Source organism: Oncorhynchus mykiss, chromosome 2 (genome assembly GCF_013265735.2).
Source record: "Oncorhynchus mykiss isolate Arlee chromosome 2, USDA_OmykA_1.1, whole genome shotgun sequence".
Classification (NCBI taxonomy): Eukaryota; Metazoa; Chordata; class Actinopteri; order Salmoniformes; family Salmonidae; genus Oncorhynchus; species Oncorhynchus mykiss.
Window position 1 is genome coordinate 83,589,144 of NC_048566.1, and position 23,277 is coordinate 83,612,420.

The 23,277-nt window shown below is 45.3% G+C and overlaps 1 protein-coding gene across 1 annotated transcript in view; it reads left to right on the forward strand.

Annotated features, from left to right (window-relative positions):
- Window positions 1-22,153, forward strand: part of LOC110502224 (neural-cadherin-like) — a 113,148-nt gene extending 90,995 nt beyond the window's left edge. The window contains exons 29-33 of the mRNA XM_036934304.1: window positions 2,238-2,502; window positions 3,716-3,905; window positions 4,994-5,244; window positions 19,167-19,321; window positions 20,202-22,153. Coding sequence (XP_036790199.1) covers window positions 2,238-2,502; window positions 3,716-3,905; window positions 4,994-5,244; window positions 19,167-19,321; window positions 20,202-20,834 — 1,494 coding nt within the window. The 3' untranslated portion in view covers window positions 20,835-22,153. The remainder of the gene's footprint in view (window positions 1-2,237; window positions 2,503-3,715; window positions 3,906-4,993; window positions 5,245-19,166; window positions 19,322-20,201) is intronic.
- The last annotated feature ends 1,124 nt before the right edge of the window (window positions 22,154-23,277 follow it).

Below are 23,277 nucleotides of genomic sequence, written 5' to 3' on the forward strand. Positions count from 1 at the left end.
ACCTAGAATTGCCTTGTGTATCCCACAAAAAAGTTTCACTGTTATAAGCTAACTTTTTTTTTTGATGAATTAAAGCAAAATTCCCCAAATTACAGGGCTTAACTTCCCATGGAAAATTCTGGAAATTTACCGGAAAGTTTCCGACCCTTTTCAACCGTAGGCTTGACTTCTTAACAGTAGAGTGAGTAATAGCAGGCTTGGAAGACAGGGTGGGTACTATATGTATGTTCGGAGTGTATTTATATTGCCTTAGGGTTGTTTTGAGATGTGCCTATGGAACATTACAGAACAGTTTTCAGGGTTATTTCAGTGTCTAGTGTCTACTGTCTCGTGATAAGCACATCTCTCCTTCAGTATTAGGGTATAGGAAAGTGGGTAGCTGTTATTAGTTGGACGTAAGAGCTGTCTTCAGTGGAAAGAGCCAATTTTGTCTTTTGTCCTTCAAGCTATTATTGAGAGCTTTTTCAGTGGATTGCTCGAATTGTGTACCCTGTTTGAACTGGAAAACATGAAGTGGCATTTTCAATCAATGTAACTTACCTTTAGTGTCTGCTTCTTCATAAGGCTCTTCTCTGTCTGGCTTTGCCAGGAAAATAGAACACATTTTCTGAGTGTGAATGCCATTTCTGTGGAGATAGGATGTTGGGGTTCAATGGTTGTAGGAGCTTTTGGCCTCTGAGTGACAGTGTGTCCACAACACCTGGCAGGAGACTGCTCGGCTAGCGTCTGTCACGCAAGAACACCTACCCAAACATGTCAGCTGTTTCCATGGCTCTATCCTACTATTGCTTCCTCGTGACAAACATATCTCTCCAACAGCTTGTTGGTGTCAGAGAGAGCACCAACATGCAGTCTCACTGCTATAGCACTGCTATTGCTCCTCTTGGAATATCTGAGTCAGAGTAGCAGCAACCCCCCTCTACCCTTCTCTGCCTACCAGCCCCATATATCAAAACATTGGGACTATAAGGTTATGTCTGCAAAATAATGATTCTGAGATAATTGGCTTTAAAGTTCCGAACCGTAATTGGTTTGAATGGAGTCAGCAATTTTTGTCTTGTATTCTTTTGAACTTAACAACATTAATTTGGGTATTTAGAGTACTATATAGGTAGAGATCATTGAACAGAAGAAGGCTATATGAATAATAACATTTTGACAAAAATGTATTTATCTTTGAGTCGGCGAACTGTTTAAAAACGCTAGTTTTCTGGCAAAAGCAGCATACTCTGTCTGAAGCATTTGTTTAGGAAAGCATCAGTGCTCTCTGATAGACACTTGAGTGTAGATCCTGACAACAAGACCAATTTACATGGCTGTCTCTCAGAACCTCAGCCTGCTTGCTCTGATGGGTAAGAAGGGGTGGAAATGGAGGATGACGCTCATGCTGAATGAATAACTAGACATTAACAAGGTTACCGGGGACTGTCGAGTTTTAGGTCTCTGAAACATTTTCTCATTCCTGTTGATGTGTCTTTATCTTTACATAATGGCATCCTTCAACGTGTTTTTATAACCCACAGGGTTGCTTTATTTTGTTGAGTGTTAGTGTAAAGGTGTAAATCAATGCTTATAACCCTCATCGCTTATTAAGAGGCTTTTTATTTATTTTCCTAGCTGGTGTTTTATAAGTCAAATAGTAAGGTTTTACTCAATAAAATATTGGCAGTTTTTCCTTTGCAGTGAAATGTTTGCATGGTTGGATTCTGTTCAAAGTTGGGATCGATTGAGTTCATTGTCTTTTGTTTGCTTAGGCTGCCCGGGGGGGGTCCATAGGGGTGCGGGGGAATAGAATGTTGGCATTATGATCTGATGACAATGCTGAGGGAGCAATAGTTAAAACAAGCTGTGCTATATTGCTGCATATATTAAAACACAGTATTGAATTATCTCTGCTCCACAGTGTCCAATTAGGGGATGGACATGTACAAACTGCAGTTGAAGCAGCCAGCAGCCCCCCTCAGCCCTATTTCCAGCGCAGAGTGTTTGCTCAGCCTTAGCTGCTGTGGATAATTGTTGTCTGTGATATTCTCCCTCTGGACTAAATTAATTGATGTCCGTGGCAGTTTTGTGAAGCATGATCAAATACAATGGGTTTAATTGAAAATAGAAAATAGAAAATTGCCTTCTTAATTGTACATTGCCATTTTTGAACTGCATGTTTTAAAGGCGAACTCTGTGATTTTTATAGCCATTTTGGATTATTTAATTTGATTGATATATTCTGCTTATTTCAGATGTTTCAGGGGCTACTGGCTGTCTTTTACAACCTGGGTGACAGACCCTACAACCTCACGCTGCCCTTCCATCGCCTTGACAATGGAGAATGGCATGAGGTGGAGCTTGATCGTCATGGCAAAGAGTTCACCCTTCAATTGGACGGTGGCGGTGGAAGGCGGGAGGTTACGGCCGCTCCTGGGCGGAGTCAGGAGATAGTCATCGACCAATCAGTGGTGATGCTGGGAAACTCCTTCCCCTCAGGACACAACCGCAGCTTCCTAGGTATGGTACTGGTACTGCCATCTGGTACTGACCATTAGTACTGTCCCCTGGTACTGCCCCCTGGTACAGCCCTCTAATACTGTACTATCCACCTAACCTCCAATAGCGTAGCACACACCCATCCAACCCCCACAAGGCTGGGGGCCCACAAACTTTGGGGGCTCAGGGGCCCTCCTTTTATTTCATGTCATAATAAATGTTAAAATATTACACAAAATTAGCTTTAAAACTGCTAAATTCTCTCTCAGCCTCATGGACAAAATGTGTAGAATAAAAGGAAATTAGCTCAGATTTTTGAAAGTCGGGACAATCCTTGTCCAGAAGGGAAACTTTATTTGTATAGTTGTATTGTGTAGCATTATTTGAGCTTAACATGTACATTTAGTGGAATATTATACATTTATTATACATTTTTATATCGGCCCTTTCCCCGCATAGGGCAAAGGATCACATTTTCAAACTCTTCCATTTTTTTTATATCAACTGAAAAATAAATCTTATGTAATTTCTTGCTTTAAAGAATATTTCTGTCAAAACTGTGATTCCTAAAAGATGTGTCCGAGATTTGCCAAGAGTGTGCAAGCTGTCATCAAGGCAAAAGGTGGCTACTTTGAAGAATCTGAAATGTAAAATATATTTTGATTTGTTCAACACTTTTTTTGGTTACTACATGATTCAATATGTGTTATTTCATCGTTCTGATGTCTTCACTGTTATTCTACAATGTAGAAAATAGTCAAAAGAAAAACCTTGGAATGAGTAGGTGTGTCTAAATGTTTGACAGGTACTGTATATATTACACATTTTATTAAAATTAAGTTAAATATTTGAAAAGTTGAGATTGTCCCATCGTTCAAGAATCCCTGACCTCAAAAACAGCATGAGATTAGCTATAATACTGCACATTTTTGTCCCTGCTCCATGTAAGGAGAAACCCCCACCCCCTCTGTATAAATGTGTTTCGTCTCTCCCTCCCAGAGGCTGGCCAGCCAAACTAACGGAGTAAATATCCTTCAAAACAGAGGGCTCGCACTGACAGCTAAGCCCTGGGCTGTGTGTGTGTGTGTGTGTGTGTGTTCTATTCTTGTGTGTTCATGTGTCTCTGTCCCTTCATGAAACTTACTTAAACGCTTTTTGCCTTAGGCCTGGTGTGTATGAATGTCAGTTATATTGCTGTCTTATCTCTCTTTCCCTCTCTGTGTTTTTCCTCCAGGATGTCTGCGAGACCTAAGGCTGAACGGGCGGCCCATGCCCATTGCCAAGGAGCCCTCTGTGGGGTCTGAGGGGCTCCAGGTGGTCACTTCTCAAGGGGTCTCCCCAGGCTGCCCCTCAGATGCCTGCAGGAAACACCAGTGCTCTCCCCCCTTCATCTGCATGGATCTTTGGAGGAAACACGAGTGCAGGTACATAAATGGCAGCAGGGAATCATGTAAGGAAAAACTCTGGGCTATAACTGAGGGCCAGCAATTTTCCAGGTGAGGTCACATGTTCAGGAAGAACTCTGGGGCCTGGTCATGAGGTTATAGGCCACAACTCCTTGAATTATGCCACACTGGCCATTCACTGTCCCAGTATAACAAAGAGACACTGACTTCTCTTCAAGCAGAAAACATCCCCCCAGACAAAGACACGTCAGTTGTACCTGGACTAGGTATGTAGCAGCTTAACAACTGGACAAGGCTTAGTAGTCTATAGCATGGCCTGTTTTGACCTGTCCTGAACGTTACAACCTTGGCCATGTCAGACAGGGACAATCTTCTTTTGTCTTTCTCTCTTCTCTTTCTCTCTGTCTCTCTAGCTCTTTTGAGAATCCTAGCCGTGTGTCAACCTGAGCTGAATAAAGCCCTGTTCTAATCATAGTGACAGGGAGTGTTTCGGCAGCAGTGTCTTTAAACACCCCAGGACTCCAGTGCTTCCTGTCGTACTGACTGGGATCAGAGCGTGTAAAACTATTCCAAAAGCCTTTCATCACTATGGGATGTCCACACAGGGTACTAAGCTTGTAGAGACTATCTTCAGGAGCGGCGGAAATATACTGACAGAAATGAGGACATGGAACAACAAGGCTACTGTTACTGAGATTAATGCTTTGCTTAATGACCTAAGTGTATGGAAACTTCCGACTTCAACTGTATTTCTGAAACGACAACATTGTATCAGATAAAGCTATCAGAAACAATACACTCTTAGAAAAAAGGGTAATTTAGCTGTCCCCACCTTTTTTGGTTCCATGTAGAACCCTCTGTGGAAAGGATTCTACATAGAACCCAAAATGGTTCTAACTGGAACCAAAAAGTGTTCTTCAAATGTTTATCCTATGGGGACAGCTGAAGAATCCTTTTAGGTTCTACATAGCACCTTTTTTTCTAAGGGTGTACCTATAGATTTTCACAGTGCCAGGTTGACTATTCCCTTCTAATTTAAAGTTTTTTTCAATCCAATGATAGCCTAATCAGTCACCACAACCTCTTCATCATTTGCATCTCCACAGGTGCCCCCCTGGTCACATGATGAAGAAGAATGCCTCGGGCAAGGTCTGCGTCTACACGCTGTGCGCCAGCAGGCCCTGTCGCCATGGCACCTGTGTGGCCCACTCCCCCTCCAAGTACTCGTGTCACTGCTCGGAGGGCTATCGCGGGCTCCACTGTGAGGTCTCTCTGGCACTGTACCACAACGACGACAGCAACACGCTGAGCCTCAGCTCTGCGTTTGCCATCAGTATCTGTGTCCTGGCCTTCCTAGGTAGCTATATGGACTATGTCATCTACTACCTGTGGTGACCATACCATCTTTCATCCTCACTCTCTCGTCTGGTTTCATCTAGTTCAATCTGATTTAATCTGGTTTTGGTTGTTCCCAAGGCTGGAATTCAATGGAACACACCATATTAACGTTTATGCAGTGTCTTTATTTATAAACTGGGTACACAGATTTCTAGATCTGAGAACTGAATGCTTCAACCTGTGAGACATGTCTACCTGGTAATAGATTCTTGCAGTACCCAAATCATCTGTGATTTATTTTGGCCATGGGAAAACGAGATACTGGAATGTGGGTTCGATGGTATTGAGCCCCAAGTGTTTTGTTAGTTTGGGCCTCAGGGTCTGTGAGTGGGCTCAGTCAGTGTGGCTGCAAAGGTCCTGGCTAGAAACATTGATTTTGTCGACTGTGAGCCACAAGAAAAAACTCTGAAAGCTTTCACTGGGTCACAGTTCAAAAGGTTTGGGGGGCCCTTCAGTCATCCCCTCCTCACATCTATTGTGTCTTTCCTGATGTTTGTGATGTAAATTCATACTTGTATTTGTCATCCTCCTTTGTCTTACCTTTTTATCTGTCCGACTTGTTTTATCTCGTCTGTTTGTCATTCCAGTTCCGTTATGTCTGTTTTTATCTCGTCTGTTTGTCATTCCAGTTCCGTTATGTCTGTTTTTATCTCTCCCTCCGTATTTCTTTGTCAATTACTTTCTTCTCCATTCTTCCTTTAACCTAAATGTGTCCATGTCTGGCTCATTCCACCAATTCAGTGCATTTTGAGAAGGGTAACTTGGTCAAACAAAAACTCTGATTTCACCCAATTTCAACATTCTGCTACAAAGAGCAGTTCTTTCTTCATAAAGAAAACGTGTTTTCCCAATCTCAAGAGCACCAAATAAAGAAACCGTGTTGACGATTTCTTTGTAAATCAACCATAAATCCCCTTGTGACAGGCGGAATGGAAACTTGTGTGCAACGGAGTGGTAATTGAATACAAGCGTCACAAAAAAAAAGACATGGTTATTAAAACATTTCTAGCCTGTATACATGGGTAACAGGGTTAAGGTGTTATGCCTGACCAGCTCAGTTTTCCACCAAAAGAAAGAGTGTAGAACCAGTTCACCTGCTTTTATACTATGGCTTGACTGTTAAATGTTCAATGTTTCTTTTGAAATAAATATTTAAAAAGGAATAGTTTTACCATATATATATATAAAAATAATTCAGTTCACATAACATGGCCGACCCAAAAATGAGGGAGAGATGTAAATGAATCACTAATCACATGAAATAAATAATAATCTCCGTAAATTACTTTGTCAAAGCAACAAAATAACTAGGGCTTTACAATGATGGTGAAACAGGGTTTAGCAAGCCTTTACTCATATAAAAACATCTGATTGATTTAATTATTTATGTTGTCTACATTAAAGGGCATTTCATTTAATATAACAGGCTTTAAAATTCAATATTTGTGCACAATTTCTGTTTAATATATAAAAGGGATGCAAAAGACACTCATTTCATGGAACAACCCGTTTGTTTCTGACACGTAGTAAGCTGTGTTTTGTGTCCAGTACAGAGGGCTATCTCTCCATGGAGCTACTACTATACAGTTTATGAGGCTCTCTGTCACCAACAGGGTTATAAAATGGTCTGACGATTCAATACACTGTCTCTACTAGCGCTATAACTGACTCAACAAACCAACACCTTCCTGGGGCATTTGGCTGGTGAATTGCAACATCAGTTATTTTGACACGCTGGCTCCCTGAGAGAAACCGATAAAACGATACTTCAGTGTTTGATATAATGAATACAAAGATAACAAACTGAGGCCTTGGCATCATTTATGAACATTCATGTGTTGAATGTGTAAATGAAACTGCCTGGTGCTGTCATGTAAGGTACCTAGTTGCTACAGTTACTTTAGTTCCTGGCATTTATAAGCTGCACTCAAACCTTTGATCTCCAGATGAATTAGTCTATTTCTTCAATATATATCAAATGAGAGGTCGCCAAGAGTTTATATGAACTTTTCTCCAACCGTCTCTGTAACAGGAAATACAGTACAGTAGCTAGCAACACTTGTCTGTCTCTTACAAGACTCGGGCTACAGTTCTTAGACTGGGGCCGTCTTTAACAGGATAACACGGTTGAAGGTCCTTTCATGAACTGTTAAAGTTGTTGTCATGGCGACCACCTCATCCTCCTCCTTTTACGTCATAACTGAGAGAAGACGAGGCAAGGTGGAGATGACAGAGTTGTGTCTGTATGCATGCATGCGCGTGTGTTTGTGTGCGCATTGTGTTCGTGTGCCTGCAAGTGACAAACACGCCTCATAGGCCCAGACAGACTGCGACACCGGGAGAAGCCGCACACACATTACACACAACACACACTAAGGCGGGGTGAAGTCACGCTGCTAAATTAAACTGGAACTCTCTGTCTCTGCTCCTCTGCCTCAAACTCCATTTAAAAGTGATCATCCATAATTCAGATTGACATAACCCATCAGACTGGCTGATTGCCGAGTTCAACTTTTGCTACAGACAGAACCAGAGACGAGCACATTTGGGCAATATAAGTATGCTTCATTAAGCCTGTTAAATGGGTTTGAAATTCAAAATTTAAAAGCTTTATTGTCCATCACATTTACATTTTTACTGTTGTGTTGTTGGATTTGATATTCAATGAAGAAGAAAATATTCCATTGCCTTTCCATATAGAATGGGAATGGATGTGAATAGTCGTAAAAGTGCCTGTATTTTTGTATTAGAACATACTTTCCCTAATAAAGCCTTCTCACACCATTTCTCTTCTCTCATCTGTCTCCAATTTATGTCCTTCTTTTCTCCTTGCAATGTATATTTTCTCTCCATTTTCTATGTTGTATATCATTGAGTGTCTGACACATGCATTAACATGCATAAATGTTTCATGTGTACATCATACTGATTTATCCATGTCATACCCTTCATGTTACTATAAACATTCAACCGAACATCCCAAGACCACCATGGTTGGTGGATAACCTCAAAGCAGCAGCATGTGGATTGATGGATAGGAGCTGTGTAAGGTCTCCAGCCTGAGTTCTATTGATATATTTGAAGATATCACAACACGACCACTGCACATCTCTGTGTGTGTTTTCATCGGAGTCTGTATGTGTGCGTATGCACGTGTGTGTTCTTCATTGTCAATGGCTTGGTGTGTGTGTGTGCGTCCATTTCTCTGTGTGTGTGGTAAAGCCCCACTGATGGGCATGTTGACTGATTGGCACATAGAAGTGTGGAGCTGGTAATTACTGTGGTTGAGGGAAGGTCTGAGTACTGCTGGTAATACTGTGGTTGAGGGGGAGGTCCTGAGTACTGCTGGTAATACTGTGGTTGAGGGAAGGTCTGAGTACTGCTGGTAATACTGTGGTTGAGGGGGAGGTCTGAGTACTGCTGGTAATACTGTGGTTGAGGGGGAGGTCCTGAGTACTGCTGGTAATACTGTGGTTGAGGGGGAGGTCTGAGTACTGCTGGTAATACTGTGGTTGAGGGGGAGGTCTGAGTACTGCTGGTAATACTGTGGTTGAGGGGGAGGTCCTGAGTACTGCTGGTAATACTGTGGTTGAGGGGGAGGTCTGAGTACTGCTGGTAATACTGTGGTTGAGGGGGAGGTCTGAGTACTGCTGGTAATACTGTGGTTGAGGGGGAGGTCTGAGTACTGCTGGTAATACTGTGGCTGAGGGGGAGGTCTGAGTACTGCTGGTAATACTGTGGTTGAGGGGGAGGTCTGAGTACTGCTGGTAATACTGTGGTTGAGGGGGAGGTCTGAGTACTGCTGGTAATACTGTGGTTGAGGGGGAGGTCCTGAGTACTGCTGGTAATACTGTGGTTGAGGGGGAGGTCTGAGTACTGCTGGTAATACTGTGGTTGAGGGGAGGTCCTGAGTACTGCTGGTAATACTGTGGTTGAGGGGGAGGTCTGAGTACTGCTGGTAATACTGTGGTTGAGGGGGAGGTCTGAGTACTGCTGGTAATACTGTGGTTGAGGGGGAGGTCTGAGTACTGCTGGTAATACTGTGGCTGAGGGGGAGGTCTGAGTACTGCTGGTAATACTGTGGTTGAGGGGGAGGTCTGAGTACTGCTGGTAATACTGTGGTTGAGGGGGAGGTCTGAGTACTGCTGGTAATACTGTGGTTGAGGGGGAGGTCTGAGTACTGCTGGTAATACTGTGGTTGAGGGGGAGGTCCTGAGTACTGCTGGTGATACTGTTGTTGAGGGGGAGGTCTGAGTACTGCTGGTAATACTGTGGTTGAGGGGGAGGTCTGAGTACTGCTGGTAATACTGTGGTTGAGGGGGAGGTCTGAGCACTGCTGGTAATACTGTGGTTGAGGGGGAGGTCTGAGTACTGCTGGTAATACTGTGGCTGAGGGGGAGGTCTGAGTACTGCTGGTAATACTGTGGTTGAGGGGGAGGTCTGAGTACTGCTGGTAATACTGTGGCTGAGGGGGAGGTCTGAGTACTGCTGGTAGACCTCCCCCTCAGCCACAGTATTGAGTACTGCTGGTAATACTGTGGTCTGAGTACTGCTGCGATCGTAGCTCATGGATTCCTCAGCGTGTTTCTCTGGATCTGTACAGCACAGTGGAGGGGATGGAGCAAGGTTAGCTGATCAATAGAACTCTACAGTACATATACCTCCAGCACACACTGAGCAGGCTTGGGGAAGGTTAGCTGATCAATATAACTCTACAGTACATATACCTCCAGCACACACTGAGCAGGCCTGGGGAAGGTTAGCTGATCAATAGAACTCTACAGTACATATACCTCCAGCACACACTGAGCAGGCCTGGGGAAGGTTAGCTGATCAATAGAACTCTACAGTACATATATCTCCAGCACACACTGAGCAGGCCTGGGGAAGGTTAGCTGATCAATAGAACTCTACAGTACATATACCTCCAGCACACACTGAGCAGGCCTGGGGAAGGTTAGCTGATCAATAGAACTCTACAGTACATATACCTCCAGCACACACTGAGCAGGCCTGGGGAAGGTTAGCTGATCAATAGAACTCTACAGTACATATACCTCCAGCACACACTGAGCAGGCTTGGGGAAGGTTAGCTGATCAATAGAACTCTACAGTACATATACCTCCAGCAGACACTGAGCAGGCATGGGGAAGGTTAGCTGATCAATATAACTCTACAGTACATATACCTCCAGCACACACTGAGCAGGCCTGGGGAAGGTTAGCTGATCAATAGAACTCTACAGTACATATACCTCCAGCACACACTGAGCAGGCCTGGGGAAGGTTAGCTGATCAATAGAACTCTACAGTACATATACCTCCAGCACACACTGAGCAGGCCTGGGGAAGGTTAGCTGATCAATAGAACTCTACAGTACATATACCTCCAGCAGACACTGAGCAGGCCTGGGGAAGGTTAGCTGATCAATAGAACTCTACAGTACATATACCTCCAGCACACACTGAGCAGGCCTGGGGAAAGTTAGCTGATCAATAGAACTCTACAGTACATATACCTCCAGCACACACTGAGCAGGCCTGGGGAAGGTTAGCTGATCAATAGAACTCTACAGTACATATACCTCCAGCACACACTGAGCAGGCTTGGGGAAGGTTAGCTGATCAATAGAACTCTACAGTACATATACCTCCAGCAGACACTGAGCAGGCATGGGGAAGGTTAGCTGATCAATATAACTCTACAGTACATATACCTCCAGCACACACTGTGTTGCGGTGCGTGAATGAGGACCCAAAAGCGAATCAACTTAAACAGAGCTTCTTTAATTACCAAACATAGGTAGGCTCAGATGGACCGGCAGATTCCGACAGGACAGGACAAGGTTACAGCAAACATGACGACAGTCTGGTTCAGGCATGAATGACACAAACAAACAAGAATCCGACAAGGACAGGAGCAGAAACAGAGAGAGATATTGGGACCTAATCAGAGGGAAAAAAGGGAACAGGTGGGGAACGGGGTGAATGGGTAGTTAGAGGAGACAAGGGACAGCTGGGGGAAAGCGGGGGAGAAAAGGTAACCTAACACGACCAGCAGAGGGAGACAGGGTGAAGGGAAAGGACAGAGACAAGACAACATGACAGTACATGACAGTACCCCCCCACTCACCGAGCGCCTCCTGGCGCACTCGAGGAGGAAACCTGGCGGCAACGGAGGAAATCATCAATCAGCGCACGGTCCAGCACGTCCCGAGAGGGAACCCAACTCCTCTCCTCAGGACCGTACCCCTCCCAGTCAACTAGGTACTGATGACCACGGCCCCGAGGACGCATGTCCAAGATTTTACGGACCCTGTAGATAGGTGCGCCCTCGACAAGGATGGGGGGGGGGGGGGGAAGACGAGCGGGGGCGCGAAGAACGGGCTTAACACAGGAGACATGGAAGACCGGGTGGACGCGACGAAGATATCGCGGAAGAAGAAGTCGCACTGCGACAGGATTAATGACCTGAGAGATACGGAATGGACCAATGAACCGCGGGGTCAACTTGCGAGAAGCCGTCTTAAGGGGAAGGTTCTGAGTGGAGAGCCAAACTCTCTGACCGCGACAATATCTAGGGCTCTTAGTTCTACGCTTATTAGCAGCTCTCACAGTCTGCGCCCTATAACGGCAAAGTGCAGACCTGACCCTCTTCCAGGTGCGCTCGCAACGTTGGACAAAAGCCTGAGCGGAGGGGACGCTGGACTCGGCGAACTGAGATGAGAACAACGGAGGCTGGTACCCGAGGCTACTCTGAAAAGGAGATAGCCCGGTCGCAGACGAAGGAAGCGAGTTGTGGGCGTATTCTGCCCAGGGGAGCTGTTCTGACCAAGACGCAGGGTTGCGAAAAGAAAGACTGCGTAAGATGCGACCAATAGTCTGATTGGCCCGTTCTGCTTGACCGTTAGACTGGGGGTGAAAGCCGGAAGAGAGACTGACGGAAGCCCCAATCAAACGGCAAAACTCCCTCCAAAATTGAGACGTGAATTGCGGACCTCTGTCCGAAACGACGTCTGACGGAAGGCCATGAATTCTGAAAACATTCTCGATGATGATTTGTGCCGTCTCTTTAGCAGAAGGAAGCTTAGCAAGGGGAATGAAATGAGCCGCCTTAGAGAACCTATCGACAACCGTAAGAATAACAGTCTTCCCCGCTGACGAAGGCAGTCCGGTGACAAAATCTAAGGCGATGTGAGACCACGGTCGAGAGGGAATAGGAAGCGGCCTGAGACGGCCGGCAGGAGGAGAGTTACCGGACTTAGTCTGCGCGCAGACCGAACAAGCAGCCACGAAACGACGCGTGTCATGCTCCCGGGTGGGCCACCAGAAACGCTGGCGAATGGAAGCAAGCGTACCCCGAACGCCAGGGTGGCCGGCTAACTTGGCAGAGTGAGCCCACTGAAGAACGGCCAGACGAGTAGGAACGGGAACGAAAAGAAGGTTCCTAGGACAAGCGCGCGGCGACGGAGTTTGAGTGAGTGCTTGCTTTACCTGCCTCTCAATTCCCCAGACAGTCAACCCGACAACACGCCCCTCAGGGAGAATCCCCTCGGGGTCAGTGGAGGCTACTGAAGAACTGAAGAGACGAGACAAAGCATCAGGCTTGGTGTTCTTAGAGCCCGGACGATAAGAAATCACGAACTCGAAACGAGCGAAAAACAGCGCCCAACGCGCCTGACGCGCATTAAGTCGTTTGGCAGAACGGATGTACTCAAGGTTCCTATGGTCAGTCCAAACGACAAAAGGAACGGTCGCCCCCTCCAACCACTGTCGCCATTCGCCTAGGGCTAACCGGATGGCGAGCAGTTCGCGGTTACCCACATCATAGTTACGTTCCGACGGCGACAGGCGATGAGAAAAATACGCGCATGGGTGGACCTTGTCGTCAGAGAGGGAGCGCTGAGAAAGGATGGCTCCCACTCCCACCTCTGACGCGTCAACCTCGACAACGAACTGTCTAGAGACGTCAGGTGTAACAAGGATAGGAGCGGATGTAAAACGATTCTTGAGGAGATCAAAAGCTCCCTGGGCGGAAACGGACCACTTAACCAGTTAGAGCTCTAGGGGCGCTATTTCATTTTTGGATAAAAAACGTTCCCGTTTTAAGCGCGATATTTTGTCACGAAAAGATGCTCGACTATGCATATTCTTGACAGTTTTGGAAAGAAAACACTCTGAAGTTTCAGAATCTGCAAAGATTTTGTCTGTAAGTGCCCCAGAACTCATTCTACAGGCGAAACCAAGATGATGCATCACCCAGGAATTAGCAGAATTTCTGAAGCTCTGTTTTCCATTCTCTCCTTATATGGCTGTGATTGCGCAAGGAACGAGCCTACACTTTCTGTCGTTCGCCCAAGGTCTTAGCAGCATTGTGACGTATTTGTAGGCATATCATTGGAAGATTGGCCATAAGAGACTACATTTTCCAGAGGTCCGCCCGGTGTCCTTTGTCTAAATTTGTGCGTAATCTTCAGGTGCGGTCATTTTCTCCTGGGATTCAGGAGAGAAAGCATGTATCCAAGAACGATGTATCAATGAAGAGATATGTGAAAAACACCTTGAGGCTTGATTCTAAAAAACGTTTGCCATGTTTTCAGTCGATATTATGGAGTTAATTTGGAAAAAAGTTTGCGTTTTGAGGACTGAATTTATGGATTTTTTTTGGTAGCCAAATGTGATGTATAAAACGGAGCTATTTCTAATACACAAGGAATCTTTTTGGAAAAACTGAGCATCTGCTATCTAACTGAGAGTATCCTCATTGAAAACATCAGAAGTTCTTCAAAGGTAAATGATTTTATTTGAAGGCTTTTATGTTTTTGTTAATGTTGCGTGCTGGATGCTAACGCTAATGCTAACGCTAAATGCTAACGCGAAATGCTAACTCTAGCTAGCTACTTTTACACAAATGATTGTTTTCCTATGGTTGAGAAGCATATTTTGAAAATCTGAGATGACAGTGTTGTTTACAAAAGGCTAAGCTTGAGAGATGGCATATTTATTTCATTTCATTTGCGATTTTCATAAATAGTTAACGTTGTGTTATGCTAATGAGCTTGCTGATAGATTTACACAATCCTGGATACAGGGGTTTTTTCATAGCTAAACGTGACGCAGAAAACGGAGCGATTTGTCCTAAACAAATAATCTTTCAGGAAAAACTGAACATTTGCTATCTGAGAGTCTCCTCATTGAAAACATCTGAAGTTCTTCAAAGGTAAATGATTTTTTTGAATGCTTTTCTGTTTTTTTGTGTAAATGTTGCCAGCTGAATGTTAATGCTAAATGCTACGTTAGCCATCAATACTGTTACACAAATGCTTGTTTTGCAATGGTTGAGAAGCATATTTTGAAAATCTGAGATGACAGTGTTGTTAACAAAAGGCTAAGCTTGAGAGATGGCATATTTATTTCATTTCATTTGCGATTTTCATGAATAGTTAACGTTGCGTTATGGTAATGAGCTTGAGTCTGTATTCACGAACCCGGATCCGGGATGGGGAGATCAGAAAGGTTAAAGCACGTCTTGACAGAAGTAAGGGCTGTGAGAGGAGCTGCCACCTGACCGAAATTACGGATGAAACGACGATAGAAGTTCGCGAAGCCGAGAAAGCGCTGCAGCTCGACGCGTGACTTAGGGACGGGCCAATCAATGACAGCTTGGACCTTAGCGGGATCCATCTTAATGCCTTCAGCGGAAATAACAGAACCGAGAAATGTGACGGAGGAGGCATGAAAAGTGCACTTCTCAGCCTTCACAAAAAGACAATTCTCTAAAAGGCGCTGGAGGACACGTCGAACGTGCTGAACATGAATCTGGAGTGACGGTGAAAAAATCAGGATATCGTCAAGGTAAACGAAAACAAAGATGTTCAGCATGTCTCTCAGGACATCATTGACTAATGCCTGAAAGACAGCTGGAGCGTTAGCGAGGCCGAAAGGAAGAACCCGGTATTCAAAGTGCCCTAACGGAGTGTTAAACGCCGTCTTCCACTCGTCCCCCTCCCTGATGCGCACGAGATGGTAAGCGTTACGAAGGTCCAACTTAGTGAAAAACCTGGCTCCCTGCAGGATCTCGAAGGCTGAAGACATAAGAGGAAGCGGATAACGATTCTTCACTGTTATGTCATTCAGCCCTCGATAATCTATGCAGGGGCGCAGAGACCCGTCCTTCTTCTTGACAAAAAAAAACCCCGCTCCGGCGGGAGAGGAGGAGGGGACTATGGTACCGGCGTCAAGAGCTACAGACAAATAATCCTCGAGAGCCTTACGTTCGGGAGCCGACAGAGAGTATAGTCTACCCCGGGGGGGGGTGGTTCCCGGAAGGAGATCAATACTACAATCATACGACCGGTGTGGAGGAAGAGAGGTGGCCCTGGACCGACTGAACACCGTGCGCAGATCGTGATATTCCTCCGGCACCCCTGTCAAATCACCAGGCTCCTCCTGTGAAGAAGAGACAGAGGAAACAGGAGGGATAGCAGACATTAAACATTTCACATGACAAGAGACGTTCCAGGAGAGGATAGAATTACTAGACCAATTAATGGAAGGATTATGACAAACTAGCCAGGGATGGCCCAAAACAACAGGTGTAAAAGGTGAACGAAAAATTAAAAAAGAAATGGTTTCACTATGATTACCAGAAACAGTGAGGGTTAAAGGTAGCGTCTCACGCTGAATCCTGGGGAGAGGACTACCATCCAGGGCGAACAAGGCCGTGGGCTCCTTTAACTGTCTGAGAGGAATGTCATGTTCCCGAGCCCAGGTCTCGTCCATAAAACAGCCCTCCGCCCCAGAGTCTATTAAGGCACTGCAGGAAGCTGACGAACCGGTCCAGCGTAGATGGACCGACAAGGTAGTGCAGGATCTTGAAGGAGAGACAGGAGTAGTAGCGCTCACCAGTAGCCCTCCGCTTACTGACGAGCTCTGGCCTTTTACTGGACATGAAGTGACAAAATGACCAGCGGAACCGCAATAGAGACAGAGGCGGTTGGTGATTCTCCGTTCCCTCTCCTCAGTCGAGATGCGGATACCTCCCAGCTGCATGGGCTCAGCACCCGAGCCGGCAGAGGAAGATGGTAGTGATGCGGAGAGGGAGGCGACGGAGAGCGCGAGCTCCTTTCCACGAGCTCGGTGACGAAGATCAACCCGTCGCTCAATGCGAATAGCGAGTTCAATCAAGGAATCCACGCTGGAAGGAACCTCCCGGGAGAGAATCTCATCCTTTACCTCTGCGCGGAAACCCTCCAGAAGACGAGCGAGCAAGGCCGGCTCGTTCCAGCCACTGGAGACAGCAAGAGTGCGAAACTCAATAGAGTAGTCTTATGGATCGATTGCCTTGACATAGGGAAGACAGGGCCCTGGAAGCCTCCTCCCCAAAAACAGATCAATCAAAAACCCGTATCATCTCCTCCTTAAAGTCTTGATACTGGTTAGTACACTCAGCCCTTGCCTCCCAGATTGCCGTGCCCCACTCACGAGCCCGTCCAATAAGGAGAGATATGACGTAGGCGACACGAGCAGTGCTCCTGGAGTAAGTGTTGGGCTGGAGAGAAAACACAATATCACACTGGGTGAGGAACGAGCGGCATTCAGTGGGCTCCCCAGAGTAACACGGCGGGTTATTGATTCTGGGCTCCGGAGATTCGAAAGCCCTGGAAGTGGCCGGTGGATCGAGGCGGAGATGGTGAACCTGTTCTGTGAGGTTGGAGACTTGGGTGGCCAGGGTCTCAACGGCATGTCGAGCAGCAGACAATTCCTGCTTGTGTCTGCCTAGCATCGCTCCCTGGATCTCGACGGCTGAGTGGAGAGGATCCGAAGTCGCTGGGTCCATTCTTGGTCGGATTCTTCTGTTGCGGTGCGTGAATGAGGACCCAAAAGCGAATCAACTTAAACAGAGCTTCTTTAATTACCAAACATAGGTAGGCTCAGATGGACCGGCAGATTCCGACAGGACAGGACAAGGTTACAGCAAACATGACGACAGTCTGGTTCAGGCATGAATGACACAAACAAACAAGAATCCGACAAGGACAGGAGCAGAAACAGAGAGAGATATTGGGACCTAATCAGAGGGAAAAAAGGGAACAGGTGGGGAACGGGGTGAATGGGTAGTTAGAGGAGACAAGGGACAGCTGGGGGAAAGCGGGGGAGAAAAGGTAACCTAACACGACCAGCAGAGGGAGACAGGGTGAAGGGAAAGGACAGAGACAAGACAACATGACAGTACATGACACACTGAGCAGGCCTGGGGAAGGTTAGCTGATCAATAGAACTCTACAGTACATATACCTCCAGCACACACTGAGCAGGCCTGGGGAAGGTTAGCTGATCAATAGAACTCTACAGTACATATACCTCCAGCACACACTGAGCAGGCCTGGGGAAGGTTAGCTGATCAATAGAACTCTACAGTACATATACCTCCAGCAGACACTGAGCAGGCCTGGGGAAGGTTAGCTGATCAATAGAACTCTACAGTACATATACCTCCAGCACACACTGAGCAGGCCTGGGGAAAGTTAGCTGATCAATAGAACTCTACAGTACATATACCTCCAGCACACACTGAGCAGGCCTGGGGAAGGTTAGCTGATCAATAGAACTCTACAGTACATATACCTCCAGCACACACTGAGCAGGCCTGGGGAAGGTTAGCTGATCAATAGAACTCTACAGTACATATACCTCCAGCACACACTGAGCAGGCCTGGGGAAGGTTAGCTGATCAATAGAACTCTACAGTACATATACCTCCAGCACACACTGAGCAGGCCTGGGGAAGGTTAGCTGATCAATAGAACTCTACAGTACATATACCTCCAGCACACACTGAGCAGGCCTGGGGAAGGTTAGCTGGACCTTAACCTTTTTACAGTGAGCCTTTTTCTAATCAACATTTGTTTTAGTTTTTTAAATGGTGGATTTGAAAACATATTCAGTTGAGTGACCTTGATGAGTGTGATATGGGTTCAGTAAACCATTACTTCAGTCTAATGTGATTAACGCAATGCACTTCATCAAAGAATCCTCAATTATTAAATTGATGAACGGATGCTTCCAAACCTACTGCACAAGCAAAGCACAATAGAAAAGATGGCAGTTCTGGTGCATCACCTTTAAGTGTGAGAGATTAAAGCCGCACGGAGCCTGGAGACAAGGAGAGCGGAAAGAAACACAGAGAGTCAAACAAGAATGAGTGAGAGAATGAGAGAGAGAATGAGAGAGATAAAGAAATGAGAAACAAAGCGGGAGACAGAGAGGGAGGGCAGACGGGAGAAGAAATATTGGTTGAGATGAATTAACTTTAAAGGTCAGTGCAGCATACTGTATATTTCAACACACAATAGATGTGATTGATGTCAGTGCTTCAGCAGCATTCCTACAACGCTCTCACAACATTCCAGGGAGTGCCGGTTCTGTGAACAGGGTTGAGTGTTTTAAGGGAAGAATGCATCTCTAGTACTTTGCTTTACAGGATTGGATAAATGCAGATTAGCAATGTGATGGAAAGACAACAAACCCTGACCATTCCCAATGACTGCTTTTTTACAAAGAAAGGCTGGTATTGAGAGTTATTGTGTATCTCATATCTGGGTGTAAAGTGTCAATTTTGTGTTGTTGGCTCATCTATCTGACATGTTGTACTCTAAGAACTGAGGCACTAAATGTGCTTATCGGGTACCACACCCCTCTCCCCAACTCATCTTCACAGTCCATTTTAACTTCTTTATTACAAATCGTTGCTGACTGTCTGGATTTATTTCTAGTGTTTTTAATTGATAGAACATTGTGTGAAGATGACTACACCTGTCCCTTCCCTGTCCTAACTTGCTCTATGGCGACCCCCCCCCCCCCCACCCCCACCCCCCCTAGTGCTGATGCTGGGCCTGTTCCTCTACTCCTGCTGGAGGAGACACAAGGGCCTGAAGGAGAGCGTCTACCACGTATCAGCACACCACGGAGAATGGGAGGACATCCGAGAGAACGTGCTCAACTATGATGAGGAGGGCGGAGGGGAGCAGGACCAGGTACAGATAGACACTGAATCCCAAATCAAGCCAGCGTCCCTGGTTGCCCCCATAGGCACTTGTGTAGAACAAAAAGGATGGGATCGGTTTAAACAGTTTGATGATTGCTTCCCCATACCTTCTGATAGGCTGGGTGAAGCTTACACCTATCCAGATATACAGGCCTATAGTGTGTAGGAGCTAGAAGATGATTGGGAATTCAAGGAGACACTGGTATTCAGACAGAGGAAGTAAACCAGGTACCATACAGCTACTGCCTATGGCGGCCTTTCTCAATAGCAAGACTATGCTCACTGAGTCTGTACATAGTCAAAGCTTTCCTTAATTTTGGGTCAGTCACAGTGGTCAGGTATTCTGCCGCTGTGTACTCTCTGTTTAGGGCCAAATAGTATTCTAGTTTGCTCTGTTTTTTTGTTAATTCTTTCCAATGTGTCAAGTAATTATCTTTTTGTTTTCTCATGATTTGGTTGGCTCTAATTGTGCTGCTGTCCTGGGGCTCTGTAGAGTGTGTTTGTGAACAGAGCCCCAGGACCTTCTCCAGGTTCATCTCTCTGTAGGTGATGGCTTTGTTATGGAAGGTTTGGGAATCGCTTCCTTTTAGGTGGTTAAAGTATTTAACGGCTCTTTTCTGGATTATGATAATTAGTGGGTATCGACCTAATTCTGCTCTGCATGCATTATTTGGTGTTATACGTTGTACACAGAGGATATTTTTGCAGAATTCTGCGTGCAGTCTCAATTTGGTGTTTGCTCTCTCTCTCTCTCTCTCTCTCTCTGTGTGTCTCTGTATCTCTCCCTCTCTGTGTGTCTCTGTATCTCTCTCTCTCTGTGTGTCTCTGTATCTCTCCCTCTCTCTGTGTCTCTCTCTCCCTCCCTCCAGAATGTCTTCAACATGGTGGAGTTACAGAGGTCTCTGCAGCCCAGCCCAGCCCAGTCACTGAGATACAGCTACCCACAATGCATTATCTCCTACCCTCAGACGACCAAGCCACCGGACACCAAGAATGGGACCAAACCAAAAGGATCAAACGAACCCAGAATCGGCAGCACAGCGATCGCCCTGCGTCTGGCCCACCCTCCGTCCGGGTCTGCTACCCTCCCCTCTCCCCTCGCCATGCGGCAATCCCATAAGTCCCTGTCCTTCTCCAGTCAGGACCTGGCCCGCTACCTGTGTGAGATCATAAGGGACACGGACCATCCCCTGGGGGACAACCCTGGCTTCATGACCTCACAGCGTCGCCTGTCCAATAGGGGGCAGCATGGTGGTCTAGTTGTGCGCTCACTTAGCTCCCTCAGTGCTGGAGGTCAGGGGTCAGAGGTTAGGGTTCAGGGAAGTCAGGAGAGCCTGGAGCGTCAGAGAGCCCAGAGCCCACGGCTGGACAGGCTCAAAGCCCTGCGAGCTGTAGTCAGTGAGCTCAGAGTGGACGCTGCTGTAGACTGCTGCCACCAAGAGCACAGAGGGACAGAAGGACAAAGCGAAGGAGAGGGAGACCAGGGGGCAGGCCAACTGTGAGAAGAGAGCATGAGACTGGAGTTGTGCAATTTTTAAATCGATTGATCCAAAGATGGTGTTGGGGGGAAAAAAAAACTAATGAGAACAAATAGTTAAGAAATGTACATTTCTGATTTGTAATCCATTTGTAAAGTATTCTATGGGTGGATTGTGGCAAAAATGTGATGCATCTTTAATGTGACAGATTTGACAACAAATCTGGAAAAGCAGCACCATTTTCTTGGCAATGCCCTGTCTATACCCCACAAAAATATATGTAAAAGAAGGCTAAATGAATCTAGATTTTAAATAGGGTTCCTTTTTTGTTGTTGATAATTATCGTAATATCATTTCTGTGAGAAAAAAATATTTTGTTTGTTTTGTTTTGATTTAACGCCTTTTAAATAAATGAATCTTAGAAATGTATGTCTGTGATAATAAGACATTGCTATCTTTGAGGTTCATTTTGTGATGCATTTTTTGTTTCAGATTTTTACCAACCAATTTTCATTATCAAAAGCTATGCTTGGTAAATGCATGCCTCTATTCCTCAGCAACTTAAGTACATCACTGCACTACCTCTTATTTACTGATTCATAATAGCGCCTAAATATTATATGCAATTAAAACCCACTTGTCTAGACTGGAAAGTGTGTGGGTTGAGAACCAGGACCAGTATCTACCAATATCCTGACTATGACTACTTCACTCCACTGAGTATTGTCTCTCAAGCTCCTCATCAATCATGTGCACACAGGTGCTGTTGACCTGGTTAAAACTCTGAAATTCAGTTGAAAAAGTTGTAAAAAAATGCTACAAAAAGGTAGCATAGCATCCAACTCAAGATGGACAATGTAAGAAACAAGAAAACACACATTCACCACACAACGTTGCTCCAAAGGTTTTAAAATGACTCAAATGTCCAACGTGTGACTCTAGCAGTTAGCAACAGGCTACAGTACATTTAAATATGATGATGATGAAGATGGTAATTAATGATGATGATCAGTTCATTCCTGCTCCAGAGTGAATCATTCATATCCTGTACCCAAACCTTGCTGACCCTTTTGGAGTTCTCTGACATGTACTTAAAGAGTATGTAGCTCCCGCAGACTGACCTCTTCAATACTTAATTGCACTGCGTGACTTCAGTTAAATGGCAGTGAAATTGGAGCTTTCATAGGGAAAGGAAGCAGTGCTGCTTTTATAGAAATATAATTACTAGAAGGTACCAAGCCCTTACATGTGCCGTCTAGACATGTAACACGTGCTTATCCATGTCAGTGATGTCACACATACTGGCCTTGTGTTGAAACATGTATAGACCCATAAGTCTTGGAGCCAAACAAATATAAATAGCATCTTCAAGTTCAAACATGAAATCAAATCAATTTGTATTTTTCACATGCCCTGAATACAACAGATATGTGTGTGTGTGTGTGTGTGTGTGTGTGTGTGTGTGTGTGTGTGTGTGTGTGTGTGTGTGTGTGTGTGTGTGTGTGTGTGTGTGTGTGTGTGTGTGTGTGTGTGTGTGTGTGTGTGCGCTTGCATGTTTGTGCCAGCAAATGTTTACATACAGTGGGGCAAAGAAGTATTTAGTCAGCCACCAATTGTGCAAGTTCTCCCACTTAAAAAGATGAGAGAGGCCTGTAATGTTCATCATAGGTACAATTCAACTATGACAGACAAAATGAGGAAAGACAATCCAGAAAATCACATTGCAGGATTTTTTATGAATTTATTTGCAAATTATGGTGGAAAATAAGTATTTGGTCAATAACAAAAGTTTATCTCAATACTTTGTTATATACCCTTTGTTGGAAATGACAGAGCTCAAACGTTTTCTGTAAGTCTTCACAAGGTTTTCACACACTGCTGGTATTTTAGCCCATTCCTCCATGCAGATCTCCTCTAGAGCAGTGATGTTTTGGGGCTGTTGCTGGGCAACACGGACTTTCAACTCCCTCCAAAGATTTTCTATAGGGTTGAGATCTGGAGACTGGCTAGGCCACTCCAGGACCTTGAAATGCTTCTTACGAAGCCACTCTTTCGTTGCCCGGGCGGTGTGTTTGGGATCATTGTCATGCTGAAAGACCCAGCCACGTTTCATCTTCAATGCCCTTGCTGATGGAAGGAAGTTTTCACTCAAAATCTCACGATACATGGCCCCATTCATTCTTTCCTTTACACGGATCAGTCGTCCTGGTCCCTTTGCAGAAAAACAGCCCCAAAGCATGATGTTTCCACCCCCATGCTTCACATGGTGTTCTTTGGATGCAACTCAGCATTCTTTGTCCTCCAAACACGACGAGTTGAGTTTTTACCAAAAAGTTATATTTTGGTTTCATCTGACCATATGACATTCTCCCAATCTTCTTCTGGATCATCCAAATGCTCTCTAGCAAACTTCAGACGGGCCTGGACATTTAAAAAAAAAATATATTTTTTTATTTCACCTTTATTT